The sequence below is a fragment of the Anabrus simplex genome, chromosome 1, assembly GCF_040414725.1.
Source record: "Anabrus simplex isolate iqAnaSimp1 chromosome 1, ASM4041472v1, whole genome shotgun sequence".
NCBI lineage: Eukaryota > Metazoa > Arthropoda > Insecta > Orthoptera > Tettigoniidae > Anabrus > Anabrus simplex.
This window is the reverse complement of record NC_090265.1, coordinates 1,791,900,729-1,791,926,633: the sequence shown is the minus strand read 5'-3', so window position 1 is coordinate 1,791,926,633 and position 25,905 is coordinate 1,791,900,729. Positions and strand designations below refer to the sequence as shown.

Below are 25,905 nucleotides of genomic sequence, written 5' to 3'. Positions count from 1 at the left end.
ATCGCAGATGTTAATTATAAATTTATTTTAGACATCGGTTGTAATGGCCGAATTTCTGATGGAGGTGCACTTTCTAACAGCAATTTGTTCGATAAATTGGAACAAAAGGCACTACCTTTGCCCTGTCCTGAACTACTTCCAGGAAGAAATACGCCAGTGCCATAATGTCTTCTTGGTGACGATGCTTTTGCAATGAAAACATATCTTTTGAAAACGTATCCCTTTCGTGATCAACCAGCACCCAACCGAATTTTTAATTATCACCTGTCAAGGGCTCGTAGAACTGTGTAAAACAGTTTCGGGAATTTAGCAAACAGATAAAAAAAACCTATGCTCTTGGATCCGAATACAATTAAAGACGTTGTGTCGTCAATATGTGCCCGTCAAAATTTTCTACTGAACGCAAATGAGTCAGCCTATTTAGGAAATGGAATGATTGATTCAGAAGATGCGGTAAGTCTAGATGTGATATCTGGACTCTGGCGTAATGAAGATAACCCTGGAAATACACTTTTTCCGCTGGAACGAGGCAAAAGAAATAACTATACAACTTCACAAAATGCTGTGAGAGATGAATTCAAGAACTATTTTATGACTGCTGAGGGTGAAGTGAACTGGCAGCATAGACACGTCGCAACCCACAACAGAGAATAAGAAACTTGCGTTGAAGAGGGAACTTACTAGAATATGAACTTACCAAGTGAGATTGTATCGAACAGGCAGTAAGTCCCGAGATGACGAACTTCAGAGCATTGAAATAAGGCCAACTACTTTGGTATTATCTGTCCCGCTACCGCTTTTTCTGTTTTTCATTTTTCCAATACTTGAGATACTTTAAACAATAGAGAGCATCACATTATCGATTAATTTAAATATTATATAATGGTTCATGTTTGTGGGTTACTGTAGTCACGTCCTAGTTCGTGAACCATGGGCAACGGCTGAGTGGCCTAGTAAGTGGTCCTGAGAGTCTGGATACCAGTTGCTCAGGAATGGGAGTGGGCATCTCGGACATATTCTGAGTCATGGCCCTCCTTGTGCTCAGGCGGCTAGGACTATACAATTCACCGGTGGTCCATAACCCGTTCGAGGAGAGATCCTCACTTGGACTATGTGGGTTGCGATGTGTCTATGCTGCCAGTCCACTTCACCCTCAGCAGTCAAAATTGTTTTTGAATTCAATCAATCAGTCAATACTGATCTGCATTTAGGGCAGTCGCCCAGGTGGCAGATTCCCTATCTGTTGCTTTCCTAGCCTTTTCCTAAATGATTTCAAAGAAATTGGAAATTTATTGAACATCTCCCTTGGTAAGTTATTCCAGTCCCTAACCCCCCTTCCTATAAATGAATATTTCCCCCAGTTTGTTCTCTTGAATTCCAACTTTATCTTCATATTGTGATCTTTCCTACTTTTATAAACGCCATTCAAACTTATTCGTCTACTAATGTCATTCCACGCCATCTCTCCGCTGACAGCTCGGAACATACCACTTAGTCGAACAGCTCTTCTTCATTCTTTCAATTCTTCCCAACCCAAACATTGCAACATTTTTGTAACGCTACTCTTTTGTCGGAAATCACCCAGAACAAATCGAGCTGCTTTTCTTTGGATTTTTTCCAGTTCTTGAATCAGGTAATCCTGGTGAGGGTCCCATACACTGGAACCATACTCTAGTTGGGGTCTTACCAGAGACTTATATGCACTCTCCTTTACATCCTTACTACAACCCCTAAACACCCTCATAACCATGTGCAGAGATCTGTACCCTTTATTTACAATCTCATTTATGTGATTACCCCAATGAAGATCTTTCCTTATATTAACACCTAAATACTTACAATGATCCCCAAAAGGAACATTCACCCCATCAACGCAGTAATTAAAACTGAGAGGACTTTTCCTATTTGTGAAACTCACAACCTGACTTTTAACCCCGTTTATCAACATACCATTGCCTGCTGTCCATCTCACAACATTTTCGAGGTCACGTTGCAGTTGCTCACAATCTTTTAACTTATTTATCACTCTATAGAGAATAACATCATCCGCAAAACGCCTTACCTCCGATTCCACTCCTTTACTCATATCATTTATATATATAAGAAAACATAAAGGTCCAATAATACTGCCTTGAGGAATTCCCCTCTTAATTATTACAGGGTCAGATAAAGCTTTGCCTACTCTAATTATATGAGATCTATTTTCTAGAAATATAGCAACCCATTCAGTCACTCTTTTGGCTAGTCCAATTGCACTCATTTTTGCCAGTAGTCTCCCATGATCCACCCCATCAAATGCTTTAGACAGGTCAATCGCGATACAGTCCATTTGACCTCCAGAATCCAAGATATCTGCTATATCTTGCTGGAATCCTAGAAGTTGAGCTTCAGTGGAATAACCTTTCCTAAAACCGAATTGCCTTCTATCGAACCAATTATTAATTTCACAAGCATGTCTAATATAATAAGAAAGAATGCCTTCCCAAAGCTTAAATACAATGCATGTCAAACTTACTGGCCTGTAATTTTCAGCTTTATGTCTATCACCCTTTCCTTTATACACCGGGGCTACTATAGCAACTCTCCATTCATCTGGTATAGCTCCTCCGACCAAACAATAATCAAATTAGTACTTCAGGTATGGTACTAGATCCCAACCCATTGTCTTTAGTATATCCCCAGAAATCTGATCAATTCCAGCCGCTTTTCTAGTTTTCAACTTTTGTATCTTATTGTAAATGTCACTGTTATCATACGTAAATTTTATTACTTCTTTGGCCTTAGTCTCCTCCTCTATCTCGACATCATCCTTGTAACCAACAATCTTTACATACTGCTGACTGAAAACTTCTGCCTATTGATCATCACATACACACTCCCCTTGTTCATTAGTTATTCCTGGAATGTCCTTCTTGGAACCTGTTTCTGCCTTAAAATACCTATACATACCCTTCCATTTTTCACTAAAATTCGTATGACTGCCAATTATGCTTGCCATCATGTTATACTTAGCTGCCTTCTTTGCTAGATTCAATTTTCTAGTAAGTTCCTTCAATTTCTCCTTATTTCCACAGCCATTTCTAACTATTTCTTTCCAGTCTGCACCTCCTTCTTAGTCTCTTTATTTCTCTATTATAATAAGGTGGGTCTTTACCATTCCTTACCACCCTTAATGGTACACCTGTTTTTGCATTCCTCAACAATTTCTTTAAACCCATCCCAGAGTCTGTTTACATTTTTATTTGCCGTTTTCCACCGCTCATAGCTACTTTTTAGAAACTGCCTCATGCCTGCTTTATCAGCCATATGGTACTGCCTAACAGTCCTAATTTTAAGACCTTCCTTTCTATCACATTTATTTTTAACTACCACAAAAACAGCATACCATCTATTACTTCAGTTTCCCTATAGAGCTCATCTGGTTTTATCAGCACCACATCCAGGATATTTTTCCCTCTGGTTGGTTCCATCACTTCCCATATTAACTTATTTGCCATTTGTTGGTCATGCTTCCTGTCGTTCGCATTTCCTTCCCAATTGACATCTGGCAAATTCAGATCTCCCGCTACAATCACATTTCTTTCCATGTCGTTTCCCACATAGCTGACTATCCTATCAAATAATTCCGAATCCGCGTCAGTGCTACCCTTTCCCGATCTGTACACTCCAAATATATCAAGTTGCCTATTATCTTTAGAAATGAGCCTTACACCTAGAATTCATCTCTACATCATTTTGTGAAGTTGTATAGTTATTTGACAGGCGAGGGACTCCTTGGAAACAACTTGGCGAACGAAATGGAATTCGATGGGGAGCTATCAATATTAATGGAGCTTATGGAAGAAAGAAGATAGAACTGGCTGAGTCAGCAAAGAGGATGCATCTGGATGTGCTAGGAGTAAGTGATATTTGAGTAAGGGGAGATAACAAGGAAGAGATAGGAGATTATAAAGTGTACTTGACGTGTGTTAGAAAGGGAAGGGATTATGTGGTAGGGCTGTTTATCAGGAATACCATTGCACGCAACATAGTTTCTGTTAGGGACGTAAATGAGCAAATTATGTGGGTAGATTTGTCAGTTGGAGGAATAAGGACAAGAATTGTCTCAGTGTATTCACCGTGTGAGGGTGCCTGCCGCCATTTTGTGTAGCTGATTTTTTCGAGCAGTTATTGACTGTGGCAAGTGCGATTGTTGATATCTTTGCTCATTCTTGTAATAATTGGATGGGTGTCGTCGTATTGAAGAACGGTTAGTGATAGTGTGAACTGAGAAGTATAATGTGTCTTCATGCCTTTTTTTACATTTCTACTTATTTTATTTATTTTCTTGGTAGTTTTGGTTTCTTTGCTATGTAAATAACCCACATTCTTAATTTTAAGGGTTTATTTGAATATGTTGTGTTATAAAATTCATTTATTATAAAACGTGTTCATTTAATATTTTGTGTGTGTCAAGTTTTCTATATTTAATAAATAATCGCATAAAATTATTTAATATCCACCTATTTTGATTCATGTTAAGTTTACGACACTATAGGAACTCTAAATAACCAAAGTTTGCCAAATATAAGCTGTTACGTAGAAAATATAACAATTATAAATTCGAGTAGTCAAATTTACGAAGGGTTAGTAATAATGTGTGGCGAAATAGGGTTAGTGTTCTAGGGTTAAATAATTGCAAAGAAATTGGAAATTTATTGAACATAATGTCACATGTTTTCATAGCTTTGATAGAAGGATATCATAACCTAGTTTTACTTCAAATACAAATTGTTTATTGAACAGTTGGTGAAATGAATTTGCGGGAATGTGCCGTGTGGATGTGGAATATTGGAAGTAGAAGGTGCATCGATGTTAATATGAGTGTCCGACATGTTTGATTAAACAGTTGTATCATAATGAAAATCTGAACTCTGATTGGTGGAGAATCCGTATCATAATGAAACTTGAACTATAATGAGCCTCATTAAGATTCAGTTTTCTGGCATATAATATTTGAGGACATGGATGAACTAAAGACTTAAGTCAGAAAATGAAGTTCTGAGAAAAACACCATCAAAGTTTTAGAATCCGTGCCAATCGAACACACATATATATCGGCTATTATTTTGAAGTTATCTTACTAGTATAATTATTTCCTAGGGTTAATATGTATTTACTTTAACTCAAAATATTGTTTACCTAGTGCATATGTTTAATCACAAAAGGCACGTCTTAAGTCGTTAGTTCATAAACATATTTCAAACCTAAGTTTCCGAGTTAATGAGTGTTTGCTCTAACTCTTAACAGCATATTTTATCTAAAAAAGTTTAAATCATAACAAAATACATTTTTGCAGTAGGACATTCACGAAACATCAATATTTACTTATTTTTTTCAGTGCATAAAAAAACGAATTATTAAAATTGATTTTTAAACATTATAGAGAAATATGTTGGTAAATAACAGATCATACAGATGCAGTGTTCATTACAAATTTGATTCATTTTCTCCACTGCCACTTACATATTATTCTAAGTCATTAAAGTCATCGGAAGACACACCATCTACAACTTTCCTCAACCACTCTAAATTTTCTGGAGTCATAAACTTGAGCAGGGACAAAATGTCATTCCTTTTTACCAACTTCTGTTCAGGAGGCAACACTTTGTTTAAGTTTAAATCCTCTTTACGTTCAATAAGAGTTCTTTTCTTTGAGAAAACATTAAACACCTGTGATGATAAGCCTCTGTAAGTTTCACATGATTAACAGCTGAATGCCGCCTCCAAGGAAACATCATGGTTGGCCATAACAAAGAGCTTTGATACCACACGCCATGTTCTCTAGACTAACAACTTAAACACCATACTGAAATACTTGCCTGTAGTTCCATCTAGGATCGTCAGAGAAACTATTTTTTATGGATATTAAAACAGACATCGGGGTTTCAGTCGTTAGTCCACCCATGTCCTCATTTATATTTCGGCATTGTCGAGTATAAATATTATTATATAATTAGGTGTTTAAAGCAATACATTTACTTACATTATATAAAGTGTCTACCAAACATACAATATACACTGAATGCCGAAAAGTCATGGGAAGATATTGAATGTGATGTTAATAACGAGTTGCTCCTCCGCGAGTCCTCAAAACGGCAGCAGTATGGCGAGGCATCGACTCTAGAAGATACTGGAATAATTCTGGAGGGATCTGGACCACGCATCTTGCACTGCTATCCATAATTGGTCTTGTGTAGTTGCCGCGGGTTTCATGGAGCGTACACCAGCATCGACATCATCCCATAAATCTCGATTGGATTAAGATCTGGGGATCAGGAGGGCCAATCCATAGTCGTAACTTCACTGGAGTGCTCCACCAACTATCTGCGTGCCACTGCACAGCGGTGACATGGCGCATTGTTCTGTTGAAACATGGCATCTCCATCAGGGTACTCTAGGGCCAGAAAGGGAAGCAGATGGTCTGAAAGAATGTCCTCATAACGTGCACCTGTCAGCGCTGACTGCAGCCGGACAATAGGGCCTAATTGCGACCATGAGAACGCCACCCAGATCAGAATTGAGCCACCTCCCGCCACATTGAGGATCTATAACTTCATGGGGCATACGCCACACACTCACGCGCCCATCAGCTCGATACAACTGGAACCGGGATTCATCGGACCGTACCACACGCCACCACTGTTCCATGGTCAGTTCCCGATGTTCGCGGGCCCATGCACGTCGTAGAGCTCTGCGTCGAGTTGTCGGCAAAGGGACAAGAGTTGGTCGTCGGCTGGTGAAGTCTATGCGGTGCAGTTGCCTCCTTACGGGCTTGGTAGAAATGTATTCCTGACTCACAACATTCAACTGGGTGGTGATCTGACTCACAGTAGCCCGTCGTGCGCCCAGTATGGTTCTACAGAGGCGACGTGGTCCGTTCGTTAACACTAGGATTACCAAACATTCTTTCTACCTACTTTTACCGAAGCGGTCATTTTGACCGATAGTGGCAGGTATTCGTTTCTTGAGGATATTGATGTCTGAAAAAGGTTCGAATTTAGTATAAAAACATCATAGACCATAATTTAATTATCATGCATGACTTGTGAACACTATTATGAATAAATAAATAAACAAATAAGTACACTAGTAAGGCAGAATGTTCTTCTTACACACTTTACCTTACATTATATACATATGTGCATGAATGTCACTTTCTGCTTTTTAACTTATTTTTCGCACTGAACACACACACACACTTTGCTTGGTCACCTTTGAAGTGAAATTAACAACAGACCAGTGTTTTTAGAGATTGCATGCCTTTCAATTATCTTGTTCCCTTTGCACACTTCTTCCCTGATTGATGAAAAACTCAGCAAGACGCAATACTACGTGTTCACCTAGGGTCTGATCAGTGGGTCACGTTTCATCTTTTCCAAGATAGAAAAACCGTTTACAACATACTTGACTTCCACATCCACAGCCAACCAAAATTTCATACCAAACTTTTCTGGTTTATTGGCCATATACTGCATAAATGGGCATCTAGCATTCGATGGAAAGAGCTGTTCATCCACGGTAATGTTATCATTTGGTCTGAAGGAAATAGTAAAATTAGATATAAATTTGTCCCGCACAACAGGTACAAGCGCCAATCTATCAATTTTCAGGTGATCCCTACTGGTAGATTTGTCATCGAATCGAAGAAACCTCATGATATCCAGGAATCGGTTTCGTGCCACAGTTTGGGAGAAAATTCCAGGACCTCACTTTTGTGACCACAGATCGAGAACATTCGTGTCAGCTCCATAAGTTCCACGTGCGTATAAAATACCAATGACAGCGTCCAATTCTTCCAAAGAAAGTGTCCGTTCAGGATTGTTCAGAACTTTGCGGGCTCCAACCTCAGGAGCTGCTTGGATTCGTCAATAAAAAGACGACAAGCTGTAGCGGCACAAGTTCCTTCAATGTGGCGTTTTGCATGTCCTGTTAGACCTCGGACTTCCCTCAGTATATTTTACTGTCCTCGACGGCCTGGCAGGCTTTGTAGATCGACAAGAGTCCGCACTGTTCCATCCAAAGAGACTTCTTCCTCGCCGACCGTCATATGCTGACCACGCCCACATGTTGACATACCACAGCGTAAGCTCGGCCTTCTGTATTGATATCGTGCTCCTTGCTAGTAATTTCATTATCTTCCTTAGTGTTTCCTTCACCTGAAAAATGTAATACCAAACTTACTTACACTGTGCACAGAATTACGTAAATACAAAATGACTAACTTCAAATAGTCTTACCTTTGTCATCAGCTGCTTTGCTAGTGTGCGTGCATCGCCATTTGGGGGGTAGTTCCCTAACCTTTGAGGTCAAAGGCTGCTGTGTGATTTCATGTTCACGTGGAAATTCTGAAGGCTCGACGCAACTAGAATCACTATCCGAACTATTTCCGTTTGTCAAGTTACACAGGTCTTCGCAATTATCGAGGTCTAAATCAGTCCCAGCTTCATCGCTTGATTGTGATGGGGAAATGATATGCTTATGCTTCAGAATTTCGGCATCCATTTGCAGACTACACGAGAACATTCTTCTTCGAGGAATTACAATCGGGAATTCTAGTTTGAATGTTTGTAATGAGTGAACACGACAATTGACTGCTCGTTACGATTGCACACCTTTCATTACTGAACTATTACTGACTATATTTTCCTGTCAGTGTACTTGTATCATTGTTTGAAAGGAGCCAACAGCTGTCCCATTGCAGCACAACAATAAGTTCTATCCTATACTACGGTAATAAAGTACACTGTAACTGCTTGTTAGAGTTATATCCCGTTCTAAATGAATGCCACAAAAGTCTGATGGGGTAGCTACTGCAATACCGGTCAAAATGGCCGCCTGGTAAAAGTAGGTATATGATTTCATAGCGCTAACTAGAAAGGAGTTATGGGTTTTTGAAGCTATGTGCCGAAAAGTACACTAAATATCGTTAAAAGCCACCGAAGGGTTTGCATGTTCTAACCGTATAACGAGAGTGATAGAGAAAACAAAACTGAAAACGGTCATTTTGACCGCTGCGGTAAACCTAGTGTTAAACGGTCTTGCCGTGCGGCACTTTACGCAGGTGGTAACATTCTCTGTGCGATATTGAGGATCCACCCTCGACACTGTTGACCCCGGAAACCCGAATTCGCGTGTAATCTTCGCAATGTTATGTCCGATACGCCGTTCGCCGATTTTCATCCCGCGTTCAAAGTCTGTTAACTTGCGACGTGTTGCCTTCTTCACGACATTGGTGTCTGTGACGGACTGCTTAGCTACGCCGCAGCTATCGAAACACTCAGGGCTCATACACGGCACATTTTCTAATGGGACACCCCTTCCCGTGACCTTAGGCCTCTCAGTGTAAATTAAGTTTCTCATAAGCGTATGTTTTAGTCCTTCAGTTTTAAAACAACGTTAAGTACCTTTTTTTTTCGCCTGGCGTAGACTTTCACACAGTAAGCCAAGCTGAGGTCAGTCAGTTTTTTTCAATGGCCAACATTGCCAATGTGATAAAGATTCTCGAAGCAACTACAAGTGCACAACTTAGAGAATACATAGCAATGTAAAATACATACATTACGTGAGGATTGCTTTCTTTCATTTTCGCTGCCACACTTTTGTAAATACCGCTATTTCTTGCTCCAACAAAACACTAAGCAATTATATTCCTAGGATCATTCCATGTTCCTCAAAAATAGAGAGAAGCAAATTGTACAAAGTTTCACTATCAGTCAAAATGGTTTTGTAAAATCCGAAAAAGCGTCCTTTGATCTCCAGTTCCTCAGTGACATATGATGTGAAATGTCTGGAGTTCCATCAACCAATATGGACAAATGCTCGCTTTCCTTAGCACATTCAAGTGTGCTGTTCCTGGAATTTCATTTTGTACATCGTTATGAGTAACTTATAGTTAGAAAAACTGTCTAAAACATATTTCAATTTTGTTCTTAAATGTTGATCTCAGCCTTAATAATTCTACGTAATTACCTCTGTTATCTAAACTCTGCCTTTCTATGTTCCCTTAGTGCAAAGCCTTGTCAGGAAAAGCGAAGACTGAAATATAACCCCAAGTTAATCACGACGTTTGTTCAATTCTTCTTATGGTGGGTAGATATCTTAATACACTTTCCTTCGATTTCAGACCCTCTTGCTAACGTTGTGAAACATTTTGATAAGATTTTCTTTCATGTTCTTTAAAGCGTTTGACTGCCTTTTTCCAGTTTTCAAAAAACATTTGAAATAAATGTTTCATCATAACTTGTGCTAACAAATAATAACTGACAAGGAAAACAAAAAGCTTTGTCTTCTGAAATGCTGTATTCGAGCCACTTATAATGTACGAACCATGTACTTCTGAACTTTTTTCATTTGTTTCTGGGTATATGTTAAGACTAGCTTGAAATAAGACCATCCTTAAAAATTCTAATGCAGCTCACTTACAATGAAGTGGATCTCAAAGTCAAAGCTGATTATGAATAGTTATAGATGGCATGCTGGACACGTAGGCAGATGACACTTCTGCTTCAGCATTTAATAAAACAGACTCCTCTGCACTAGTTGAGTCAAACTGTTTTGAGCCACTTGTTCCAACAAAGTTGTCTTTTGGGAATAAAGTCCAGTTCCAGTATAATGCTTCCTTCTCCTCTAATCACAATGTTAGAACGTAGAATATGTTGTTGATAAATAACACACCAACAGCACTTACGAAAAAATAACAGAACTTTTGAAAAAAACAAATAAACCGTGTGACAGGTCTGCATGAGTTGAACCTTATTTCAGAACACAAAAAATTGTTAAACTGTCGATGGGACAAACATTGATGCAACCTTCTATAGGCTCCGTGCGCTAATAGGAGAAATGCACCGCTGCGCTGCGAGTGGCGAACATTGTAAGTTTATGCGCTCCACCGCGCACTGCAATAGTCGACTAAATAATAACAGTGTGATTTCAGAGTGTTTTATGCAACAACAATTTCTTTTACAAGAAAAGCAGTTCGCAAGAAATAGCGACAGAACAATAACTGCAAATGTGATCACAAAGAAACATTGGTCACTAGATATCGTACCACTTCAGGGTAGAGGCAACGTAGTAATTTATGTAGGCTATTAGTAGTGGTGATAATGCCAGTGTTCATATACACATTCATCAACGATGTCTTCAGAAAAAAATAATATCCTCGGTCTATTTCTAATACGATATCAAGTTAGCATAGGTTAATGCTGCTGCTAGGTAGGCGATTAATTTTAAATTTTAATTACATTTAAACATAACCATGTTTTCTAAGGAAGGCCTTGGTAACAATCATTATTTCAAGAAGGCGAATAATTGTTTACATGAAGTGTAAGCATATTTCAGCTATTGTTTACGCAGTTTGCTCAGAACATGAATAACTGAGGATCCAGAAGTCCTGACTCCACTTTACTCAGAAACCACCGGCAGAACTCAACACGAGAAGTCACCTCGCGAACTGATCGACCGTGTGAATGGTCTCGACCTCGCATCTTAAACGTATGGAAAGAGAACTGCAAGGGGAAGAGAGCAGAGGAACTTTTTCTGATAAAAAGGCTCAGGCTTGATGTTGGACCTATTGAAATTCCTGATAATTAAACCGCATGTATATTATCAAGAATTATGCATGAAAAGAAAAGTTCAGAATCACCTAAAGTTGACAATAAGTGATTATTTATATTGTGTGTCTGTATTTACAATATGCTCAAGTCCACCTAGGTAATATAACGGTTGGCGCTAATAGTTGCCTTCCTCGGGGGCCCAAGCATGAATCCTGACAATGCCAGAAAGTTAAGACTGGCATGAGGGTTGGTATGTGGTTAAAACGGCGCATGCAGCTCATTTCAATTAGGAATGTGCTTGAAAGGAAATGCAGCACCTCAGGACGAGGACATGAATTTACCGATGTAAAATACGGCATTTCTGTGAGCTATTGATATTGCATAATGGGGGCCCATTTGTGTCATTTTATTTGACTACTGCCTTTCCAAATCCATTTCGTTAGGTTGTAACGGAATACCGGTAGCCTACTATAAAATTCCACTTTGGTCTATAGTACAGTACGGTATATTATTAATATTCTAGCTATAATTAATACCATGGCAATACAATACAATGTGTATCTATTATGATGCGTGTGCTCTAAGAAAGATGGCCTACTGAAGCTTGCTTTGCAGATATAACATTGCTATAATAATTTGTTTCTAATTGTTAACCTATATGTAACATGTTGTAATTTTTTTTTCTAGTGGTTTTACGTCGCACCGACACAGATAGGTCTTATGGCGACGATGGGATAGGAAAGGCCTAGGAGTTGGAAGGAAGCGGCCGTGGCCTTAATTAAGGTACAGCCCCAGCATTTGCCTGGTGTGAAAATGGGAAACCACGGAAAACCATCTTCAGGGCTTCCGATAGTGGGATTCGAACCTACTATCTCCCGGATGCAAGCTCACAGCCGCGTGCCTCTACGCGCACGGCCAACTCGCCCGGTAACATGTTGTAAAGAGTTATTTTGTATTAAATAAAATGTATAAATCCCGAATTACTTGTTGCGATTTACTGCTATGATCCACCGTCTTTTCAAATACATTGCATGAGGTCGTGAAGAAAACCTTTGTATCACAGTATCTATTAATGCAGTCAACAACAAGCATATAGTTCTGCCCGAAAGTTATGACATTAAAAATAATCATCTGAAGACAGAATTGTAAAATGATTCTTCTTCTTCTACTTATTCTCCTTCTTAATTTATTTATTGGGTTCCGCTTTCGCATTATACCCAGCCACTAGTCGTTTTATTGAGTCAAGTCAAAAACTATCAATTGTAAAAGGGGGAAAGATAAGAAATTAGCTAAAAAAAACATACATTGGTCAAAAACAAAACAAACTTAGGATAGATAATGTACAGTGACACTAGGTTCTACTCTTCACGTCAGTGTGATCATCACGGCGGCTATCTTCATCACAAAAATGACCGGATCAACACGTAGAGAATGTGGTCTTAGATTCTAATAATGGCTTTGGACAAAACCATAGAAAGGGATTCAGCGATAGAGGGCCACTGTAAAATGATTGAATATATGTACGGAATGAAATGGTGTATGGCTTTTAGTGCCGGGAGTGTCCGAGGACTAAATATATGGATGTAAACATCACATACATTCCAGCTTCTTATGGTTAGTTGTTGATGAAGGTGCCTCTAAGTAGTGCTTGTAATCTCTACCCGCAGCAGCACATTGCTATACGTACGGAGCCTATTCGTAAAGCAGAATCTTCCATGGCGTGACTATACAGTTAACAAGTAATTCCGTACACTGCCAGAAAAGAAAATCATGCAACATCCTCAAAGACAAAGTCATTTTATTCATAAACGACGAGACAGGTAGTTCATATTTGCAGTATATTATTACAAATTCAGGCCAAATGAAACACACGTCACAGTATAGGATGCCCAAACATTCGCATCAATACACAGTGTAGCCCCCTCTGGGGACAATAAAGGCATGTATTCACGCATGCACACGGTCGTAACGGTGCCGAATGGCATCCTGTGATAGACCGTCTCAAGAATCTTCCACCTTTTAATGCAATTCGGCAATGATTCTTGCAGGCTCTGGAGAACGCATTAGTTCCCGTTTCTTCATGCCCCATACATGTTCAATTGGCAACAGATCCGGTGAACTTGTCTGGCCAGGTCAGTTGTACAACACGTAGCACGTTGCGTCATAACAGCTGTACAGGGATGTGCATTATCCTGCTGAAAAGGCACATCACCTTCTTGTCGAAGAAATGGCAGTAGCACATAGACAACAATCTGTGTACTGCAGTTGGCACTGGTTACGTTACCCTGCAGGAACACCAACTGTGACCGCGAGTTGTAACTGAAGCCTGGGTGTCGTAGGCGAATGCACTCTGGAATAGGCTGCTCACGTGTACATCCATGAAGACAACAGTCGACTCTTTCGACACCAGAATAGCCGTGCTTTGCGGTGTCGTGGTGTCAGTGGTAGCCTGGCTAGAGGCACATGTGATCATAATTCTGCTGCAAGCGGACGGTTCCCAATGGTTCTTGGCGACACAGCAAGTGCCGCATGTGACCAGATTTTGTTCCTGAATGAGGTTTGGTCGGCCACCACCGCTCGCACAATGCGTCGATCTTGACGTTCGTCTGTGCCACACGGATGTCCAGAGCCTGGTGTACAGGTGTTGGAATCTTCCACAGACAACTGCTGAAAGCAGCGACACACCACCGATACAATGTGTGCAGCAATCCGTCGATATGTCCATCCAGCTTCCCACAGGCCCACGTTCAAATGGCTGCACGTACTCGTCGGCAGGGCATGGATGTACTCTAGAATGAACGTTAAAAACACTGTTCACCTCTAACATCAGCAAAGTTACTGCCAACAGAGTGCGCACGGAGAGGCCTCTCGAGCGCTATGTGATCGCCTACATCTGTGGCAAATGAATCACTAACACATATTATAGCCTGTTGACACTGAACGCAGTGCCTGACGGTGTGTCATGATTTTTTCTGGCAGTGTATTTGACTACACATTAACAGACACTAGACAGAACTGCACAGACACAGAATGAATCAGGCTGCCAGAATGACGAATGCACGCAGCAAATGGGTGAATCGTGAAGTATCTCTTTCCATGATCCTGGTAAAAATATACTCATGCTACCCTTCCTCACATGCTTCATGCTGCTACACGAGTCTCCACTACGTACTGTGGCGCAAATAAAAATTGGTCAATTGCCACGTATGATATTTTGTGCATATGTCTGGTAAGTATTATTTTTATAACTAAAGACATTAAAGGAAAGATAATTAAGTGATAAGGCTAAAGAGTCAGTGTAATTTTAAAAATTATAATTCCTAGTTTTAGGCAGTAAAAATTGTGAATTTTTTCCACAAAGAGAAAGTGTGTGTGTGAGAGAGAGAGAGAGAGAGAGAGAGAGAGAGAGAGAGAGAGCGGACTGACCCCCATCACCACCACTACCAAAGATCCTAATTTTTCTGGATATGCCTCCTATTTACTGTAACATCAGAAAAAGCATCCAGGTGGATTTTTGTCAATATGGGGAAATGTGCTCTCTTATGATGATGATGATGATAATAATAATAATAATAATAATAATAATAATAATAATAATAATAAAATGAAATGGCGTATGGCTCTTAGTGCCGGGAGATCCCAGGACGTATTCAGCTTGCCAGGTGCAGGTCTTTTTTTATTTGACTCCCGTAGGCGACCTGCGCGTTGTGATGAGGATGAAATGATGATGAAGACAACACATACACCCAGCCCCTGTGCCATGGAAATTAACCAATGATGGTTAAAATTCCCGACCGTGCCGGGAATCGAACCCGGGACCCCTGTGACCAAAGGCCAGCACGCTAACTATTTAGCCATGGAGTCAGACATAATAACAATAATAATAATACAGAATTTCGCACAATATGTATGGAATCATTAATTTTTACAGAACTTTCTTAGAGAGGAACTGCATCGGTTACACTACAGTACATGATATCTGTCATATGGCTGTCCACTGAGTTCACACCAACACTGTAGATTCCCAAGCTGAGTGGCTCAGACGTTGAGCACTGGCCTTCTGGCCCCAACTTAGCAGGTTTGATCCTGGCTCAGTCCGGTGGTATTTGAAGGTGCTCAAATACGTCAACCTCACGTTGGTAGATTTACTGGCACGTGAAAGAACTCCTGGGGGGAGAGGGGTTAAATTCTGGCACCTCGGCGTCTGCAAAAACCCTAAAAGTAGTTAGTGGGACGTAAAGCAAATAACATTATTATTTAACACTGTAGATCCAGAATGTGGAACTTCCTCACGTTACACAGTCTATGATGAAACTCATGAACCACAAAGCGGGTCACTGTATGTTGCACCTCATAGTTTCAGCTCATCCAGTCACATGACATTATATTGTGTTGCGTTGCGTTGCGTTTCCCTTGCAGCTCGTGTAATAATTGCTGATAGGCCTCAGAAGAGGGCAAATGCATGCAGAGTTCTTCAATGTAGTAGGTACTCCTGTCGGGCCAAAAAAAGTATAAATTTTGAAATGAGATGGCTAATATTTTCATAGTTCTGACATTACACAAGTGATTGCTTTCATCTTTGTACCTCTGGCATTTGTCGGCGAGTACTTGAAACCATTTAGGCCTAAATGGACAATTCACACAAGTTCTGACTTGGAAGACAAAGCTATGGTATAAACCTCGAAGCTGTGAGCTTATATTTGGGAGATGGTGGATTTAACCCTTACCATCAACTATCTTGAATGCAATTTTTCTGCTGATGTTGGAGCTGTCCCTTAACTAAGGTCACAGCCGATTACTTCCGAGCCTTAGCCCTCTATTAGCAAAAACCTGCATGTGTCAGTGCAATGCTAAATCACTAGCAAAAACTAAATAACTTGGGGAGATGGCATATGAAGCCATTAGGTACCATCACAGCAAAATAGATGTAAAAATTGATGTCATAGATTTTGATCAGTTTCTACTCAAGATTTTGAAAATTATGAGAGGAAGCAAGATTAACTTGTTAGCCTAGTCAGGTATGGCATACATACTTCAGCAAGTTGTCAAGTGCTTAACAGCACTAAAAGTTGTGCAGAATTATTCAAATTATTTTCTTCATTCCCAGCCATAATGCAATTTGAAAATTGTGCAGTAGACTAATGACAGAAACAAGTTCAGGACTGAAAATGTGAAAACGTAAGTGTGTGTGTGTGTGTGTGTGTGTGTGCACAGTACAATTTTAAATACTTCAACTGCGTACACTTTTACAAGTACCTGTAGGAGAAAACGTTTTATCCAAAAAGAATTACTTCTTATGGAAGATATTCATGACCCAGTAAGAAAACAGAAATGTGTTCTAAGTGGATATGGATGGTGAAATTGACCATTAAAACACTGAAATGTGATTATAAACATCATTAAAGCATTGTCTTAAAACTAATATTTTAGAAAACCAAAACACTGATACAGATCATGATTTGGCTAGTAGCCTCGATAAAATATGGCTTTTGTTTATAGCAAGTGTCTTCTTTGTTCATGGTGGTCATATGGTCTTACTTCATCAGACTAAAATAGCCTACCAACACGCAAAATGTTACAAGTAGTATCTGGTGACCTGTGATCAACGGAATAAGACCAAAGAATAAGAAGTCTTATTCAACAACTTTGCAAACAGAGTTCAAAGAGCCCAGGACCAGGATGGCAAATTTATGGGGGCAGCAAGAACTTGCGGCAAAAATTCAGAACAACTTACATTTTTCAGTGCACACATCTAGGCGTGATTGCACTTTCATTCGTTTCTCTCTCGCTCAAGTCTCACAAAAAGCTTGATCGTGCGGTGGACAGAGCTGCCAAGTGTTCATACAAAGAACTAGTCCTAGTACAGCAGCGCTACTTTTGAATTTATGAATCTAGTGACAAAGCCATTGGTCTGGATCAGGCAAAGGGGGTCTGGGGGTGTAAGCCCCCAGGTTAGAAGCCGCAAAGCAGCCCTACGCCTCTAGTATCCCGCGTGACACCTCCATTGGTCAGGATTGGTTAGGGTAGGTTAGTGACAAAGCCACTGGTCTGGACCAAGGAAAGGGGGTCTGGGGGCATAAGCCCCCAGGTTAGAAGCTGCCCTAGGCCTCTAGTATCCCGCGTGACACCTCCATTGGTCTGGATTGGTTAGGCCATTGGTCGGCTACTTGGCAGAGTTCCTGTTTAAGACGAACTTTCCTGTTGACACGAGGGTGCATGAGTTTTTTAAAGCTGCAAGCGTGCTGTACCCTCCCCTACATTAAGGTGAGTTGAATAGAGTTCTTTCTTTACAGACTGCATTCACTTGTGTATTTATTGTGCGGTTGTGCATTTCTTGTGCGCGAGTTGGTAACGGAATTAATTTTACTTCATTGCTGGGAGTGACGTCCTATCCCATTGTGTCTCACCCATTGGAAATGCTGTTACGTAGTTAGGCGATGTACTATGGCGCGTGATAAAATGTATTAGGTTATAAAAGCAAAATTACTTCTGGGGGACGGCGGGTGGGTTCTTAACTGTCACAGTGAACACATCTCTCCTCTACAAGGTATTCCACTTAAGATTCTATAAAAGTAATGTACATCTTACTGAATTTCTACTGAACTTGCAACTTGATCCTAATGACATTCACAAATCAGCTGACAAACTGCAACAGCTTTACCCCTCAGATATTGAAGAATTAGAACAGAACACATTTGTCTGAAATATTTTTCTTTTAGGAAATAACAGTCCATCATTACCACTACCAACTTTCGATCTTTGTGACTTATATACAAAGTCGTTATTGCTTTGAAGATTTATATATGAACGGTACTCCTATCTTAAATTGTACAACTGAAAATTACTTTTCAGCACTTGCAAAAATTTTTATGATCATCTCAACAATGCTTGGTTCATGCAAATGAATATGAACTATACTGTACGATAGGATTAAGAAGATTCCACTGACAAATTTGCTAATGAAAAAAGCAGTGTGGAAACCACACCCCCATTTTCAGGTGTGTAGCCTACGTACCCAAGTTTGGGAAAATGCGGTAGGCAAGTAAAGACTATGTGGTCAGTCAGAATAAGAAAAATGCCAGAAAGCACTTCTACACAAATGTTACATGTACTGCACTTGAAACTGTATCATTTTCATGCAAAATAGCATCACGCACTCCTTGTTATAACATTATAACACATCCACAGACCTACTCATACTGAGGAGAGTCATAAAACCTCCTGAAGTTATAAAGTATACGGATTTTGAAGAAGGAAGAGAAGTATGATTGGTTCAGAAAGTTCCTTTTGGTGCTCCTCGATGGAGTTCCAATTGAACAGGATGTTTCTTTAATATACACCTTGCTAGGCCTATACGTAAAGATTTCCTACACCCCAAGATATAGGTAACCTATCCTTAGCTGAACCCAGATGTTTACCAGTTTTAGAGACAGTGTTGAAAAGGTTCCATGTTATATTTGAGGAGAATCATACGAATTTGACCTATGGTATTACAGTACAAGTTAGATGTATAAGGATGTAGTTCCTTTCACATTATTTTGTAATGGTAACATCTTCCCCCAGAAATTTGGAGTTCATAATTTTTTAGTGTTAGCCTATAACCATTGAACCTCTATGTGACTTTAGTGCATCCATCTCCCTCTGGATAGGATTATGTTCTTCCTGTGGGGAGTGTTGAAAGAATTCTGTTTCTTAAATTTATTACTAATGTGCACAACTTGCGCAAAATAAAATTACAAGTACATTTTGTAACTAGAGAACAGAATACTGTTGTACTAGGCTTTTACAACATATTTGCTCCAGCTAAGAAACATACCAGAGGAAGACCATTAGGGGCCATGTATTGTCTAATCAAGCCAAATTTATCTCCGTTCCATGTGCTAATGACGGACGAGGACTTAGTGGTAGTAAGAACAAGAATAGGAGTCATCATCTGCTCATACTTTCGAGCTGATTGCAGCTCAGTAGATATAATAGATAACATGCAGAAAGCATTTGATAGTATTACTAACAACCCCAATGTAATTTTAGCAGGAGACTTTAACTGTCCCTTAGACAGGTCAAGCAGAAAAACAGATTTAGTTCTGGAATACTTAACTGAAGTAGGACTAACATTAGTGAATGACCGGAAAAAGCAAACAAACATCTGCCACAATGGAGGAAGCGCAATAGATTTAGTTCTAGTAAAGGGCGTAGAGGTGCACTCCCAAACACTTCTGACACGTACTGATGGTGCACTGATAAGAAAGCACATTCCAGTGATCACAAACATGTACTGGAGTCCAGATACAGAGACAAGACCTAGTAATGAAACAAAACTAAAGAGATGTCTAAACTTATCCCTACTACAGGAAAACTCAAATGAAACTGAGCATATGCTCCAAGAAATCAGAGCAGGAAAGATCGACGAAGCAACACTTCTCATAGAGGGCTACATAAAAGAAGCGACCGAATCATGGAATGGTAACCGCAAAGCCAAAGAGTGGTTCGACAGTGAGTGCTTCCAAGTAAGGCAGGCAACTTTGAAGAAAACGAGAGTAGCCAGACAAAGTATGGATGTCGTCCACATATCAGAACAATCTGCTAGAAAGGCAAACAAAAAACTCTTTTGAAGGATAAGAAAGCTAGTTACATAGAAGCTCAATATCAGAAGCTAATGACGGAAATCAAGGAAAACCCGTACAAAGCAGTGCGCCTGCGCCAACCAAGATTCCCAGCAGACATACCAATGGAGATCTGGGAAGTGTACATGAAAAATATACTATGTAAATGGGACTTAACACCTACAATGGAAGGAGAAGTTGAACCACGCAGTCCTTTCACTCAAGAAGAAGAAGTCAGGAAAGTGATCTCAAGTGGAAAATCTAACAAGGCAGCAGGCTCAGATGGCCTCTACAACGAATATCTGAAGATATCTCTCCCTTACCTAGACACAGTATGGTTAGAACTGATGAACAAGTGTCTGGAAACAGGAAACATTCCAAATGTATGGAGAAAATCAGTCGTTAAGATGCTCTACAAAGGGAAAGGAGTAGTAAACAAACCAGAATCATATTGCAGAGTGGCTCTTGAATCAGCAGCTTTTAAGATTCTCACCAAACTGATAACCCAGAGAATGAATAGAATAGCAGACCCGCTTCTCCCTGATGAACAGTTCAGATTTAGAGCCGGGAGATCAACTTTGATGGTAGTGGAATGCCTCCTGCAAGATATTCATGAAACAACCAGGAAAAAGCAAGGCAAAATGTTCGTAATATTTACTGACTACTCCAAGGCTTTTGATACAGTAGATAGACGGAAACTTGTTAGAAAACTAGAGGAAATCGTTGGTCGTACCTGGCTCATAAGGCCAGTTACCAACATACTTTCGGAGAACTATATTCAAATAAGCGACAATCTCTGCACATTAAGGTAGATCCAGCAGACAAATGGGATATTACAGGGGGACCCACTAAGTCCTCTGCTGTTTAATATCTTCACACAGGATGCAATAAAAGAAATTAAGAAGCAAACACGGAAGGTTAACGCGTACGTATATGCGGACGACATGGCTATTGCGTCTGAGAGTAAAGAGGAACTACAAGTTGCCATGGACTTAATCGTGGAATGGGCAGAAGATAATAAAATGGACCTTAAAGCGAACATAACCAAATTGGTTCTTTTCAGGAGGGGAGGAAAATTATCTAAAGATGATTATATCGTTTGTAAAGGACAAAAATTATGAATTAATAACCAATACAAATATCTGGGGATTACAATACAGGTAACAGGAACAACATTCATAATACACCTAAAGGAAAGAGTCGACACAGCTATACGAAGCATTGGTGATATTAAACACCTTCCACAGCTATCTTTGGGGACAGCCATGGCTCTGTTTAATACAAAAGTTGTTCCAAGAGCCATATATGGTCTAGAGCTAATATGGGAACAACTCTCAAAAAGACAACTGCAAGAGCTGGAAAGTTGAAGGCTAGATTCTTGAAGAGAGTGCTATGTGTTTCTAAATATACATCATGAAGACTAGTATACGTTCTTGCAAAGGAGACGTACTTCATTGAAGACATAAGATCTAGATTGTTACTTTCAGTGACAAGGAGTTACAGGGAGTTGCTCCAAGAACTGCAATCAAAGAGGGCTATGATATGGGATGAGTTTTACTCAACTGATGCAATGTTAAACAGGGATTGGACGCATGGTGTATATAATCTGAGGCATACAGCGACCAGGTATGCCGTACAAGGGTTCCACCATAAGGTGTGCAGAACCATGGGATTTCAGAAGCCAGGACCGGGCTGCATATGTGTCTTCTGTGACCAACGATGCGATATATACCATGCAGGAAAAGATGATAGGAAAACTTAAAACGGTCCACCTTTTCAATACAAAAATGTTATAGTTTATTTATAACATGTATTTGCACTTGGAACTAGTTTCAACGCTGTTTTGCGTCGTCGTCATCATCAGCCAAAATGTGGGAAATAGGCCAGCATGTAGGCATTTATATTACACAAGGCGTTACATTAAATTCTGTGTAATGCACTGTTTGATAAATGCTATATCCTTGCCTATTTTCCCAATTTTGATTTTTAAGCCCAAGTAATGATAGGCTAACGACTTTGCCTGGTTGGCTGCTTCATTTAAACTTAAGAATTTCATTTTTTGTCCGTATTGAACTGAGAATGGATGATAGGAAAACTTAAAACGGTCCACCTTTTCAATACAAAAATGTTATAGTTTATTTATAACATGTATTTGCACTTGGAACTAGTTTCAACGCTGTTTTGCGTCGTCGTCATCATCAGCCAAAATGTGGGAAATAGGCCAGCATGTAGGCATTTATATTACACAAGGCGTTACATTAAATTCTGTGTAATGCACTGTTTGATAAATGCTATATCCTTGCCTATTTTCCCAATTTTGATTTTTAAGCCCAAGTAATGATAGGCTAACGACTTTGCCTGGTTGGCTGCTTCATTTAAACCTAAGAATTTCATTTTTTGTCCGTATTGAACTGAGAATGGATGATAGGAAAACTTGGTTGATGATGACGCAAAACAGCGTTGAAACTAGTTCCAAGTGCAAATACATGTTATAAATAAACTATAACATTTTTGTATTGAAAAGGTGGACCGTTTTAAGTTTTCCTATCATCCATTCTCAGTTCAATACTGACAAAAAATGAAATTCTTAGGTTTAAACATGCAGGAAAGATCGACGAAGCGACACTTCTCCTAGAGGACTACATAAAAAAAGCGACCGAATCGTGGAATGGTAATCGCAAAGTCAAAGAGTGGTTCGACAGTGAGTGCTTCCAAGTAAGGCACGCAACTTTGAAGAAAATGCGAGTAGCCAAACAAAGTAAGGACGTCGTCCACCTAGCAGAATATCAAGCTGCTAGAAAGGCATACAAAACTCTTTTGAAGGATAAGAAAGTCAGTTACATAGAAGCCCAATATCAGATGCTAATGAAGGAAATCAAGGAAAACCCGTACAAAGCCTGCGCCAACCAAGATTCCCAGCAGACATACCAATGGAGATCTGGGAGGTGTACATGGAAAATATACTATGTAAATGGGTGTTAACACCTACAATGGAAGGAGAAGTTAAACCATGCAGTCCTTTCACCCAAGAAGAAGTAAGGAAAGTGATCTCAAGTGCAAAATCTAACAAGGCGGCAGGATCAGATGGCCTCTACAACGAATATCTGAAGATATCTCTCCCTTACCTAGAAACAGTATGGTTAGAACTGATGAACAAGTGTCTGGAAACATGAAACTTTCCAAATGTACGGAGAAACTCAGTCGTTAAGATTCTCTACAAAGGGAAAGGAGAAGTAAACAAACCAGAATCATATCGCGGAGTGGCTCTTGAATCAGCAGCTTTTAAGATTCTCACCAAACTGATAACCCAGAGAATGAATAGAATAGCAGACCCGCTTCTCCCTGACGAACAGTTCGGATTTAGAGCCGGGAGATCGACTCTGATGGCAGTGGAATGCCTCCTCCAAGATATTCACGAAACAACCAGCAAAAAAGCAAGGCAAAATGTTCGTAATATTTATTGACTACTCCAAGGCTTTTGATACAGTAGATAAGACGGAAACTTGTTAGAAAACTAGAGGAAATCATCGGTCTTACCTGGCTCACAAGACTAGTTACCAACATACTTTCGGAGAACTATCTTCAAATAAGCGACAATCTCTGCATATCAAGGTGGATCCAGCAGACAAACGAGGTGTTAAGGGGGACCTACTAAGTCCTCTGCTGTTTAATATCTTCACACAGGATGCAATAAAGGAAATTAAGAAGCAAACACGGAAGGTTAACGCGTACGTATATGCGGACGACATGGCTATTGCGTCTGAGAGTAAAGAGGAACTACAAGCTGCCATGGACTTAATCGTGGAATGGGCAGAAGGTAATAAAATGGACCTTAATGCGAACAAAACAGAACTGGTTGTTTTTAGGAGGGGAGGACAATTATCTAAAGATGATTATATCCTGTGTAAAGGACAAAAATTACGAATTAGTAACCAATACAAGTATCTGGGGATTACAATACAGGTAACAGGAACAACATTCACAATACACCTAAAGGAGAGCATCATCGCAGCTATACGAAGCATTGGTGATATTAAACACCTTCCACAGCTATGTCTGGAAACAGCCATGGCTCTGTTTAATACGAAAGTTGTTCCAACAGCCATATATAGTCTAGAGCTAATATGGGAACACCTCTCAAAAAGACAACTGCAAGAGCTGGAAAGTTTGAAGGCTAGATTCTTGAAGAGAGTTCTATGTGTTTCAAAATATACATTATCAAGGCTAGTATATGTTCTTGCAAAGGAGACGTACTTCATTGAAAACATAAGACTTAGATTGTTACTCTCAGTGACAAGTAGTTACAGGGAGTTGCTACAAGAACTGCAAGCAAAGAGGGCTATGATATGGGACGAGTTTTACGCAACTGATGCGATGTTAAACAGGGATTGGACGCGTGGTGGATATGATCTGAGGCATACAGTGACCAGGTTTGCCGTACACAGGTTTCACCATAAGGTGTGCAGAACCATGGAATTTCACAAGCCAGGACCGGGCTGCATATGTGTCTTCTGTGTGTATATATCATGACCATTTGGTTGCAATAAATTTATTATTAAAATTACAAGTACACTCTACTAAATATACCACGATCGAAACTAGACTTGTGTCTGTGAGCTGTGTGACAGAATCTGTGAATGTTACCACGTTCTTAAGTGTATGAAAACTTACCACAGACTGCTGCATGAACTGAAGTTTATCTTAACTTTTGCACATTACTTATTTAATAGAATTCTGTGGTTTGTTTTTCGTATCATTTCTCTATCATTTTATTACTTTAACCCTTGGTTTTGTCTACATCTACATTGTCTAGCCTATATTAAGAGTTGTAGATACACCCAAAGAATTCAGCACCTTCTATTACAGATAAGGTATTATATCATGAATAGCTATAAGCAATTAAACTCAAAAACTGTCACACCCCGAAGACCATCTAGAGACGAGACATCAGACAACATGCCTACCTGTTGCAGATCCGCTTGGTACCGAGCTGCCAGGGGTGTCCTTCAGTTTCGGTTTTCCAAAGACAGATTTTGAAGTAGACATTTCTACGTTGTTTAATTTGAGTCGTTCTTAAATTACACTGAATAATGTATCCGTACAGCTATATGTTCATAATACGAGACAAAGAACTCGCTTGTCAGTCCCTCTTTTATTCGCTAAAAGAGATTAAAAATCACACCAACTTGTTGACAGGTCGCAATCAGTTAAATGACAAGTTGCGTGTATTAATTAATACAGACTACCAAACAGCTCTCTTTGCTCAGATGATACGTTTCAAATAATATTCACGATTCTCCAGAACAAGAACAAGAGATGAACATCAGCTGTCGTGTGCGTTATAGCCTACAATACAGTTTATAAAATGCTTTCTAATCAGTTACAATATTTTGAGGTTATATTCCCTCTCGGGAAATCATATCACCCTTAGCAGTAAAGGCTTATATTAAATGCCAGTCGTAAGTAAGCAATCATTTTTGGTATTTCCATTGAACTTCCCCTTCAGAATCACCCATCAAAATATTTCTCACGCCTAAGCCGAAAATATTGACGAAAATTCACTTCAAACGTTGAATTCTTCTTAACATCGAACAGGGACCTCGATATCTTTTCAGCCAATGTCTGTCCAAGTAATACCAATAGTCGATATTTGCACATTGTGCGCGTTAAATAAATTATAATAGTCGATAAGATTACCCATCGAGATT

At 39.7% G+C, this 25,905-nt stretch overlaps 1 protein-coding gene across 1 annotated transcript in view; it reads right to left on the bottom strand.

The window, feature by feature from the left end:
* Positions 1-25,782, bottom strand: part of LOC136858774 (cytochrome b5 reductase 4) — a 305,637-nt gene extending 279,855 nt beyond the window's left edge. The window contains exon 1 of the mRNA XM_067138565.2: positions 25,162-25,782. Within this exon, the coding sequence (XP_066994666.2) occupies positions 25,162-25,243 (82 nt within the window). The 5' untranslated portion in view covers positions 25,244-25,782. The remainder of the gene's footprint in view (positions 1-25,161) is intronic.
* Between the last annotated feature and the right edge of the window lie 123 nt (positions 25,783-25,905).